The 12,292-nt window shown below is 41.2% G+C and overlaps 1 protein-coding gene across 8 annotated transcripts in view; it reads right to left on the bottom strand.

Moving 5' to 3' along the window:
* Window positions 1-4,613: 4,613 nt before the first annotated feature.
* EPRS1 (glutamyl-prolyl-tRNA synthetase 1) overlaps window positions 4,614-12,292 on the bottom strand; it is an 84,066-nt gene continuing 76,387 nt past the window's right edge. For all 8 annotated transcript variants that reach the window (XM_035280821.2, XM_035280822.2, XM_078356528.1 and 5 more), the window contains 3 exons: window positions 11,198-11,276; window positions 5,061-5,125; window positions 4,614-4,962 (listed from right to left, as the gene is read on the bottom strand). In XM_035280821.2, the coding sequence (XP_035136712.1) occupies window positions 4,812-4,962; window positions 5,061-5,125; window positions 11,198-11,276 (295 nt within the window). In that variant the 3' untranslated portion in view covers window positions 4,614-4,811. The remainder of the gene's footprint in view (window positions 4,963-5,060; window positions 5,126-11,197; window positions 11,277-12,292) is intronic.

Genomic DNA, 12,292 nt, shown 5'->3' with positions numbered 1-12,292 from the left:
CAGAAAGGAGAATGACGGTTGCCAGGGGCTGATGGGAAATTGACATGGGGCAGTTGTTTAATGGGTACAGAGTTTCAGTTTTGCAAGGATAAAAAAAGAGACTGGTTGCCCAACCATGTGAATATACTTAACATTACTGAACTGTAAATTGAAAAATGTTACAATAGTAAATTTTATATGTATTTTTAGCACACTCCAATTTTTTTTTTTTTTGAGACGGAGTTTCGCTCTTGTTACCCAGGCTGGAATGCAATGGCGCGACTCGGCTCACCGCAACCTCCACCTCCTGGGTTCAGGCAATTCTCCTGCCTCAGCCTCCCGAGTAGCTGGGATTACAGGCACGCGCCACTGTGCCCAGCTAATTTTTTTGTATCTTTAGTAGAGATGGGGTTTCACCATGTTGACCAGGATGGTCTCGATCTCTTGACCTCGTGATCCACCCGCCTCGGCCTCCCAAAGTGCTGGGATTACAGGCGTGAGCCACCGCGCCCGGCCTCCAATTTTTTTTTTAATTATTAATAATTTCAAGACAGCAACGGCAGAGCACTAAACTAAGCACAGAGCCCGGTGCAGCTGCTCAGGTCACACACACATGAAGCTGGCCTGCATCCAGGAGATTTGGAAGTTAGAGTGAACAACACGTGCTGAGTAATTAAACGTACAGTAGGAGAGAAACGCAATAGTCAAGATGGCACTAGGAGCCGGGTACGGTGGCTCACACCTGTAATCCCAGCACCTTCGGAGGTCGAGGCGAATGGATCACTTCAGCCCAGGAGTTTGAGACCAGCCTGGGCAACAGGGTGAAACACTTATCTCTACAAAAAATGGAAAAATTAGCCGGGCATAGTTGTGCCCCCTGTAGTCCCAGCTACTCAGGAGGCTGAGGCAAAAGAATCGGTTGAATTTGGGAGGTGGAGGTTGCAGTGAGCTGAGATCACACCACTGCACTTCAGCCTGGCAGCAAGAGAGTAAGACTCCATCTCGAAAACAACAGCAAAAAAGATGGCAGCAGGGTTTTGACCTGGAAGGGCGATGTTGCAACTGAGATGAAGGTAAGACGCAGTTGCTGCTGTTGTAGGAGCAGCATGGGGCAAGGGGTGGAAATGATGTTAAGTTTGGGGTATCTAGTTGACATCCAAATTGAAATGCTACTTGGGAGTTGAGTGAGCCTGGAGTTCAGGGGAGGGTGAACTTGGGAGTTGATAATTTATAGTATTAAAAGCCACGAGACTGGATGAGGTCACCAAGAAAATGTGAAGGGAAGAAAATATGAATAGGTGAGAAGGAGGACTAGAGACATAAAAGGGAAAATAGGAGAGTATACAGTGTTCTGAAGGCCAAGGAAGAATGTACTTTGAGGCCGAGCGTGGTGGCTCCCAGCACTTTGGGGGGCCGAGGCGGGTGGATCACGAGGTCAGGAGTTCAAGACCAACATGGTGCAACCATGTCTCTACTAAGAATTTAAAAATTAAAAAATACTTAGCCTGGCATAGTGGCTTGAGCCTGTAATGGCAGCTACTCAGGAGGCTGAGGCAGGAGAATCACTTGAACCCAGAAGGCGGAAGTTGCAATGAGTTGAGATTGTGCCACTGCAATCCAGCCTGGGCAGCAGAGCGAGACTCTGTCTAAAAAAACAAAACAAAACTGTGTTTCAAAGAGGAGGGAGAATCAGCTAAGTCAAGTGATGAGAGGGCAAGCAAAATGAGGGCTGGAAATGCCAGTGGGACTGAGGACTAGAAATGCTGATGGGATTTCACACTGTGGAGGCTATGGGCGATCTTCACGAGTGGCTGGGGGCAAATGAGACATGGGTTCGAGAGAATGGAGAAGAGAAACTGGAGATGGCAAGTGCAGACAATCCTCTCAATGAGTTTTGCTATACAGTGAAAGGGATGTGGAGTCAAGAACGGGTGTTTTTAGGTTGAAAACCTAACAGCGTGTTTGTAAGCTGATGTAAAGAATCAGAAGAGAAAGAAAACCTGATCATACAGAGGGGACAGTTGATGTGCCACGACTGAGAAGACAAGGGGGAAGAGATTGAGTGCATGCGTGGAGGGGCTGGCATCCACTCTGAGAAGAGAGTTAACCTGAAGCAGCAGAGAAGCTGAAATGTATGGACATGAGTAGGTGGGCAGATGTGGGAGGTCCCAAACGTTCTAATCCTTATTGCTTCTGTCGTCTCAGTGAAAGAGAAACCAAGATGACCAACTAAAAGTCAAAAAAAGAAGGCATTCATATTTGCAGAAAGGTATGAAATAATTGTAGAAGAGTGAGAGAATGAATGAGGGAAATGTGGTACAATTATGTATTTACCCACACCACATATAAAGTAATACCGATATTATCATCACCACCAGCTTCTGTATCCCTCCAACCTCCTCCTCAACAGTTGTTTCATCACAAAATTTGATTTTGGTGACATACTTCAAATATATTTTGAAATATCCTTATTACATGATGCTTTTTAAATATTAATAAAATATTTTCTATCATTTCTATCATTCAGTACTAACCTCATACATTTTCCAGTAAAACTGAACAGACATTGGTTCGGAATCGCCTACTGAGCCACAAAATAAATATGGTTCTACCTGTTATTTTAAGCCTGACAATGTGGCAGAGTAACTTTCCAGGCATGACCTCAACTACAAAGTTCTCAGCATGCTGCTTCTGGTGACAGGGACAATCTCGATTAGCTAAGACCCTTTTAGTCAGGGTCACCTGGACTGTGGCCTCGTACTGACAACATTCAGCCCCATTCAGTGCCCCATCTCACTTTCCACCGACTGCCCGATTTTGCATCTCAAACAGAACTACTGCAAGGAGACACAGCCGAGAAAAACAAAAGCCATGTTTTGCTTTAGTCCCTACTGTATCCTCTGGCACCGTGCGCAGAGCAGGCACTCCAATTCGTTAAATGGGTAGCACTTACTAGACAGTCAAAGTGCCAAGCAAAGACCAAAGTTGTGTTTGAAAGTAACAGGGGAGTGGTAGCTACCTCCGCCAACTTCTTGATGGTACTGGCAACCCCTGACCACCGCAAGTTATATGGCAGATAACTAATATTAGTAACTAGAGACAGATGTAAACAGGGTGATCTGTCCACCCTCCAGTCAAAACGCCTTCCTCCTTGCTTGCTTCTTGTTCTGATGCTATTATCAAGGTTTAAATCCTCTTCACTGGCAAGCCAAAGAATGGCTTCCTGTTACTGTCTAATTCTCATCAAGGATTCATGTGATTTATTGGCGTAATGAAAAACTGTATTAAACACAGTGTCCTGGATGAACCAGACATTGCTAAGATGTAATGTAGTACACTGGCCCCAGTGAACGAAGCCAGGAGTAAATATGCCTTGACCTGCTTTCTTTTTGCTGCAATGAACACGAGGCGCATAATCACAAACCGTCTTACATCTAGTTTACAGCTGTCACCTGCAAATAAAATCGTGTTCATTTCATTCAGGTTCATGCACTCTTTTCAAAAGCACAGACACTCAAGAAATTACTTTGATATTTTAGCTGAACCTCAATTTATGAAAAAAAGCCAATTTGCCAGAGGTGCATTTTGGGTAAAGGATGACCTGCTTAACAAAATTACTCATTGTAGAGGTTCTTTAAATAGGGACTTCCTTTAAAGCGGCAAACTTCAAGCTTTTCTGTGCTTAGTGCTACTCATCTGAAGCTTCGAAGCTTAAGACTGAGGATGTGTCTTTGCACCCAGATACGGCCACCTCCTCCAAAATGGCCAGTTGCTACAGGGAAAAACGTGAATAATCTCTAATGTACTTTCGGGGCTTTTATCATAGACTGGTTAAAAAAAAAAAAGCCTTCTCCCCTAAAAGCATTTATGTTGGTTTGCAGAAAAACAATAAGCAGCTAAAGTAACTACCAGAACCAGAGTTACATATTAGAAGCAACTTCCAGTTGACCCTGCATCATGGCCATAACCACCAACAGCTATTTATTATGTGCTGGGCATTGTTTTAATTGCCTTACTCTGAGGCCGGGGAACTGTAAGACAGCTGTTAGGACTTTTCTCCATTTTATAACTGAACTTAGGCAGTTTATGTAAATACTAAGAGGATAAAGCATTCTGAACTGCCGTAAATCGATACAAAGTTATGATTCTGAGTACAAAACTGTGACTCTACATATTTCCGTCAATTGAAATAAATTTCATTAACAGGTACAGGAATACACGTAGTCAAGACATGAGTCCTGAAGGCATGCTCTCTTTAGTCTGCTTTCAACTGACAATTTCCTACCAACATTCAGAAGAGTCCCTGAGTTCTCATGCAGCGTGTACTTTTGTTCCTTTGCATCTCTTGTTCCCTGGGCCAGTTCAAGGGAAATCTTTATTATTATTACTTTTCCCACTTGTGGGTTTGCTTTGTTTTTTAAACAGAAAGACTCAGATTCAGTATTAGGAGCTATGGAAAGAAAGTGCTTCAAGACCTATCAACGCAGGATGTAACTGGCAATCCCGGGTCTGAGACGTGGGGAGTGCTGAGATCAACAGATTCCTGGCTTTCAACTGTCTCCATCTCTTTGTAGAAACTTCCTCGTAGTACATAATGCAAGTATTTCAGAAACAAAGAAATACATAAAACCATATGAGTTTATGATATTTATTACTGGGATTGTTTACACAAAAGCCTTTTATCCACTGTTAACTTAGGCATAATAATTGTGTCATGTGACTTCCTTTTAGAACTATTTTTTAAAAAATCATAAAAGGTCTGTATCTGAGAAGATACTAATATGAATGTTTTAAAAAGTGAGAGGAGTTAAAGGGGGGGTTTCTTCCATCCCTCAGTAGCTGCGACCAAATAAGGTATAGTACTTGGCAGGGTTCTTGCCACAGACACATTTGGCTCCAGGCTGCAGTTCACAGAGTGGTTTGAAGGGGATGCAAAGGCTTTTAGCTCCCATGGATGGAGCACCAGGTTCAAGATCTTGATCCCTGAAATTAATAAATAAGAATTTCATTCATTTAAGCTGCACATTGCTTTTCTTTTCCATTGCAATACTTCACAAGTTTTATCAGTTAATTATGTTTACCTGGCAGTGGTCTTTTTGATCCAGTCCTCACAGTCAATTTCCCCACAGAATGGAATCTGAACAATCTAGTAAGAAAAGGAAAAGTATTCAGTCTTTATAACTCCTTCAATTCTATTCTGTAGAAAGAGTATCTGACGCCAGTTAGAATGGCAATCATTAAAAAATCTGGAGACAACAGATGCTGGAGGATGTGGAGAAATAGGAACACTTTTGCACTGTTGGTGGGAGTGTAAATTAGTTCAACCATTGTGGAAGACAGTGTGGCGATTCCTCAAGGACCTAGAAATAGAAATTCCATTTGACCCAGTAATCCCATTACTGGGTATATATCCAAAGGACTATAAATTGTTCTACTATAAGGACACATGCACACATTGCGGCACTATTTACAATAGCAAAGACCTGGAACCAACCCAAATGCCCATCGATGATAGACTGGACAGGGAAAATGTGGCACATATACACCATGGAATATTATGCAGCCATAAAAAATGATGAGTTTGTGTCCTTTGTAGGGACATGGATGAACCTGGAAATCATCATTCTCAGCAAACTGACACAAGAACAGAAAATCAAACACCGCATGTTCTCACTCATAGGCGGGTGTTGAACAATGAGAACACATGGACACAGGGAGGGGAGTTTCACACACTGGGGTCTATGTAGGGGAACTAGGGGAGGGCCAGTGCGGGGTGGAGAGTTGGGGAGGGATAACACGGGAAAAAATGCCAGGTATAGGTAATGGGGAGGAAGACGGCAAACCACATTGCCACGTATGTACCTATGCAACAATTTGCATGTTTTTCACATGTACCCCAAAACCTAAAATGCAGTAAGATATAGATTTAAAAAAAGAGTATCTGAGTTCTATATTAAACTTGCAAGCAAAAAGGATAGGTCTCCCAGCCCTTTTGAGGCCATGATACCTTTGCAAACCTGCTAGAAACTCTGCTCACTTACAAAAGATAGAAAAAAATGTTTTTCCATGATCCAAAACCCACACTCACAGCACATCAACACATAACAAAGACATCTTTGCAGAACCCTGAAATCTCCCCCATAAACTGGCTATAACGCAGTGGCTGAAAAGAAGTTGAACTCTGGTTCTGTCTCCCTCATTTCAAAGCCAGACTGCACCTGCACTGCCGCTCTAAATGGTCATCTTCCTGGTATTATCAGGCGCTGTTACCAATAACAATTAACATTCAGGCAAACTGCACTTTATGCCACAGTGTTCCTAACATGTAACGTAGGCAAGTGGATCATTTTTAAAGTCAAAAAATTATTTTGTATAAGAAAAAAGTCCTTTCAATTTTTCTTTCTTAGACTACATAAAACAAAGGCTGAATCAAGATACTTAGGACTTTAATTTGGAAATTCACCACCCGTTTGAAAATCTCTAGCTCTGGTTTTCTTTTAACAAAATGTGGATGTTAGACAAGTTTAAAAAAAAAAAATTTTTTTTTTTGAGACACAGTCTCACTCTGTCATCCAGCATGGAGTACAGTGGCACAATCTTGGCTCATTGCAACCTCCACCTCTTGGGTTGAAGCAATTCTCATGCCTCAGCCTCTTGGCATAGCTGGAATTACAGACATGAGCCACCACACCCAGCTACTTTTTTGTAATTTACTTAGTAGAGACAGGGTTTTGCCATGTTGGCCAGGCTGGTCTCAAACTTCTGGCCTTAAGCAGTCCATCCACCATGGCCTCCCAAAGTGCTAGGATTACAGGCATGAGCCACTGCACCTGGCCAGCAAGTATTAACATTTCTTAGTTGTGAATGCTAATTTTTAAAGCATGTCTACCTCAAAATAAGGTTTGTCTGCAGTAACCTTTATGTAGTAGCCCTACAAAATATTCCTGGAGAGTTAATGAAATGTACAGCAAAGTTGGGAATAATCTCCACATATTAGAAATACAGTGTAAAAGCAGCTGAAAATCTGGAGATCTATCCAAGTGGAGACTCAAGAGACATCAGCGGTAACATCGACATGCTTCCAGCTTCCTCAGCAGCTTCTCATCAACCACTCCCAGCCACACAGTCCACACTTGGGCTCCTTTTGCAAACCCTTCCTTGCACTTGGGATTTGGTGTAACACGTTTCAAAAGGCATCTCTGATAAACAGATAGAGACTAGGAAATGACAGAAAAACAAGGAATTCATTAGGTGAACATTAATGCAGGGTGATGTGGCATTAGTTATCTAAGTTTCTTATGCTCTCCCAGTAAAATGTATTTCTAATATGTGGAGAGAATTCCCAAAGTGGATGAACTGTCTTTTTGCTAATCTGGGTTAAGACAATAAAGAGGTGATACATTTTTAGGTAAGTCCTGGAGGTGGGAGTGGGTAGGCAGACAGAAGGTAGCAGAGATAGAAATAATAAACGTTTAGAGACATTTTAATATACAAAGTATCTGTGCAATAAAAACTGAAGTGAAAACAAACTTAGAAATAGAAAAGCTGAAATAACATAGTTACTTCCCTGTATTCGACGTTGGTAAATCATTTGCATAAATACAAACAAAAAGCATGGGGAAAAGTACATTCAAATTGTTTAAAATTCATTGCAAAAGACAATGAGGCCAGGCATGGTGACTTACACCTGCAGTCCCAGCACTTTGGGAGTCTGAGGCTGGCGGATCACTTGGGCCATGAGTTTGAGACCAGCCTCGCCAATATAGTGAAACCCTGTTCCTACTAAAAATACAAAATAATTAGTTGGCCATGGTAGCATGCACCTGTGGTCTCAGCTACTTGGGAGGCTGAGGTTGGAGAAACGACTGACCCAGGGAAGCAGAGGTAGCAGTGAGCCAAGACTGCACCACTGCACTCCAGACTGGGAGATAGAGCGAGACACTATGTGCAGGGCGGGGGGGAGACACAGAATGAGAGAAAAACTTTAATCTCTCTCTTTAGTTATGCGATGATAAAGTATTAGCAGCTAATTACGAAGCGTATCTTTGGGTAACAATTTAAGTCTGGTTTCTTTGAAACTTCCGTTAACTTACAAAGTTTATATTTTCATAACTAACAATTTTCATAATAAAGTAGGATTTTCTCTTTCTCTAAGAAAAAAATTACTGGCTGGGTGCAGTGGCTCCTGCCTATAATCCCAACATTCTGGGAGGCCGAGGGAAGAGAACAGCCTGGACCAGTAGTTTGAGACCAGCCTGGGCAACATGGTGAGACTCCATTTCCAGAAAATATTTAAAAATTTGCTGGGAGTGGTGGCATGCGCCTGTAGTCCCAGCTACTCAAAAGACTGAGGGTGGGGGATTGCCCAAGCCCAGGGAAATCGAGGATACAGCGAGCTAAGGTTATGCTACTGCACTCCAGCCTGAGTGACAGAGCAAAACTCTGTAGGAAGGCGAGGGGAGGGAGGGACAGCAGGGGCTGCGAGGGGAGGGGAGGCAAGGGGAGGGGGAAAGGGAGGGAGGGGAAGAGAGGGAGGCGAGGGGAGGGGAGGGGAGGCGAGGGGAGGGAGGGGAGGGGAGGGGAGGGAGGGGAGAGTAAGCGAAGGGATGCGAGGGGAGGGGAGGCGAGGGGAGGGGAGGCAAAGGGAAGGTCTTACTATGTTGCCCAGGTTGGACTCAAACTCCTGGGCTCAAGCAATCTTTTAATCTCAGCTTCCCCATGTAGCTGTGGCTTTAAGTAGGGACCACACAGTGCCTGGCTTTAAAAAAACAAAAAACAAAACAAAAAAAAAACAAACAAACATAGTTGATGGTGCACGCCTGTAGTCCTAGCTACTCTGGAGGCTGACACAAAAGAATTGCTTCAGCCCAGGAGTTGGGAGTCCAGCCTAGGCAACATAATGAGACCCCATCTCAAAAAATGAATGAATTCATTTAAAAATGACACAATCTTTTGTAATATGTAATGTCTTCAATTCCTTGTAGAAAATGTCAGTAACAAGAAACAGCAATACTCAAAAATCATAAATACAAGAGACGAGTAATGCATGGCAGCAGTGATAAATATTATAAATATATACACATAGTATTTATTTTTCATTGAATTAAGATTCTCTTCCTTGGAAAAATGTACTAAAATCAAGTCCTAGTAAAACCAGATATAATTTTTCATTTATACCAATAAAGAAAAGTAGAAAGATCAAACTTTCACCTACATTTAAGTTTCAAAGATCTCTTCCTCCTTCTCCCCTCCTGGTAAATACCATGTTATTTACAACAACCTCAAAGGCTGCTTGATGGTCAATACATCTAAGCTGACAAACAAGGTGAGACGAGGGATGGAACGGTCCACCGAATACAAGAAACAGACATTGTCTTCCGGGCGGTCCTGTGTTCTTTGGATATACAGCCAAAATACCACAGGTTCTACTTCAGAATAGTTACTGAAATTGCTACAGTAACTTATCCAAAATTAGAATAGAAGAGATGATTCCAGCAATACCTGCCCACATTTATTTCTTTGAAAGCAATGGATTAACTGTTACTCTATTGATTTAACTCCTATACAATGTCTTTAATAGACTACTGCAAACATGACTACCATATTTCTACAATAAAGGAAAAATTTAAATTCAGTAATTAATGGAACAAAAAAGAATAAAGCGAAAGAAAAAACACGGTGCTACAGATGACTACCCCTTCTCTAGCCTTCTATTAAAAGTAGGAAGTTTGAGGCCGGACACTGTGGCTCATGACTGTAATCCCAGCACTTTGGGGAGCCAAGGCAGGTAGATCACCTGAGGTCAGAGTTCAAGACCAGCCTGACTAACATGGCAAAATCTCATCTCTACTAAAAATACAAGAATTAGTCGGGTGTGGTGGCAGGCACCTGCAATCCCAGCTGCTCGGGAGGCTGAGGCAGGAGAATCACTTAAGCCCAGGAGGCAGAGGTTGCAGTGAGCCAAGATCGAGCTGCTGCACTCCGGCCTGGGCAGCAAAGGAAGACGCTGTCCCCCGTCCCCCACATCCCCCCACAAAAAAGGAAGTTTGAGTCAAGTGAAAAATTACAGAACCCAGAAAGGTGAAAAATTATAAAAGCAATAATCCAATAAGGACAGAAGGCTAAATACTGAAGAATTATGCCTCTGAAGAGGATTTTGATATTTTGTACTCATTTTACAGAATAGTAAAATGAAAGCCAGAGAGATTAATTTTCCCAGCTCAAGAAATGAGACATATTAATACATTATGATCATAAAAATTAAAGCTTTAATAAATTCATGCTCATTCTCAGCATGAATTTAAAAAACAAAAAAGATACACAGGAAACTGCATTACACCTAGTCAGAAGAGTGATGTAAATTCTGTATAGTTTGGGGTATTCATTTAGACAACAGCCCATGGTTTTCTCACTTGTAACCTGAAGACACAAGGTTGGCTGTATATCCAAACATGTATACCATTTAAAATGTTACATATCTGAAATTCTTCTTTATGAAAATTTAAAGTTTCAGCTTGAAACAGCTATATATCCCCAATAAATAAAACCAATTAAGGAAAGCCTATGGAGTTCTAAGGAGCCAGGTAGCCCCATTCTGAAAAACAGGCTTAGAATGAGCAATGCTTTTCTTCTCATTATTCAGACAGTTCAGTCAGTTGAGAGCTGAGTGTGTATGGTCAGGGAATGGAAAGAAACTGACTTTTCACCTTGTTTTAGGCAGCCGCATATGAGAGCTCTAAAGCTAAGCAATGGTTACTTTAGGAACTTACATGAAACTGAAATAACAGAGATTTTCAATAAGGAAGAAATTAGGAGGCATACAGAATCAGTGTTCTTTAGAAAGTAGCATATCAGACATGGGAAAAAATTCACATAATCAGTTCAAAGTATTACCCCAAAATGGTATAATGTTGTAATGCTTTGGGGAAATCAGTAAAAAACAAATACACACTCACTGACTCTCTCTCTCTCTCTACACACACACACACACACACACACACACACACAACTATATACTTATATATAAAACATACATTTAAATATAAAACAAAGACTATATGAGAATATATATTTATATATATATAAAATGTTGAGTAATGTACTATCTTTTTATGTGATTGACTTAAAAAGGGATTAATATCATGTATAAATGCAATGAGCCTTAAAATACAATTTACTGAAATATTTTTATACTAAAAACTTTTTGAAAGTCTCTGACCTTTCCAGAATCTAGTATCTTCTGAAAGTCTTCCATTGTATTAGCCACAACCATATGAGTCTTAAGGTCTTCAGAAGCCCTACCAAACAAATTAGAAAAGAATACATAATTGTTCTCACAACTATGACCAAGTTTTATAAAACACATAATTAATGAAAACATAATAACCTGGCAGTCAGAAGGACTCAGTTTGAATGTCAAGTCTGTCACTCACAGTGACCATTCGTATATTACAGTTATCTTATCATTGCACTACTGTGAGCCTTAAATGCATGGGACATTTGTTACACACACAACAGGTCATCATAACTTTTGTTACTGCGGTTATATCTCTAATGACCAACATTCTTTTTCTGGCATTAACACATCACCTATGGGAGTGTTATTTTTGAAACCTCCCTGGTCTTAAACATTTCCAAATTCAGAGGAAATATGTATAAAAGATAAATATATATTATATATATTTTACATCAGTACAGAAGTGCCCTTACATAAGATGCAGACACCACCCTCTCCCAAACTGCGCCCCTATCCTCAGTGGTAGTGAACCTTCCTCTCTGCTTTCTGCTCCAGGTTGGCAGGAAAGAAAATAAGGTGCCAAAGCTAAGCCACTAATCTGGTGCCTCTGCCCTGAGATCTGTGATTCTAAAAGACTCTCTCCATCGGTGAGGGCGGCCCTAAGGCCTTCCTCTATCCCTCATTCCCAACCACAATCAGGAGGTTCTCAGCCTTGGCTATATTATAATCCCCTGGGGGAGCTTTTAACAGTATAGTTGCCAGGCCCTCTCCAGACAAATTAAATTATACGTCTAGGAAGGCACTGGTATTTACTAAAGCTTCCCAGGTACTGCTAATGTGTACCTAGCAGATGACAGTCAATGCCTTAAGCCCTCATATTTATATCTCATAAAAACCTAGATCTATATGCAGCTATCTATTTATTTGGAATTTTTTCATTTTTTCTAAAATTAAAAAAATAAAAATAAATAAACCTAAATCCAAATTAATGCAAATTAATCCAGGGGACAGAAACTTCATTGCCGCAAAGCTAGTAGGAAGCAGATGGCACTTAGAAAAATAACCATAATACAAGTA

This window comes from Callithrix jacchus, chromosome 19 (genome assembly GCF_049354715.1).
Source record: "Callithrix jacchus isolate 240 chromosome 19, calJac240_pri, whole genome shotgun sequence".
Lineage (NCBI taxonomy): Eukaryota > Metazoa > Chordata > Mammalia > Primates > Cebidae > Callithrix > Callithrix jacchus.
The sequence above is the reverse complement of the archived record's forward strand: the minus strand, read 5'-3'. Positions and strand labels throughout refer to the sequence as shown.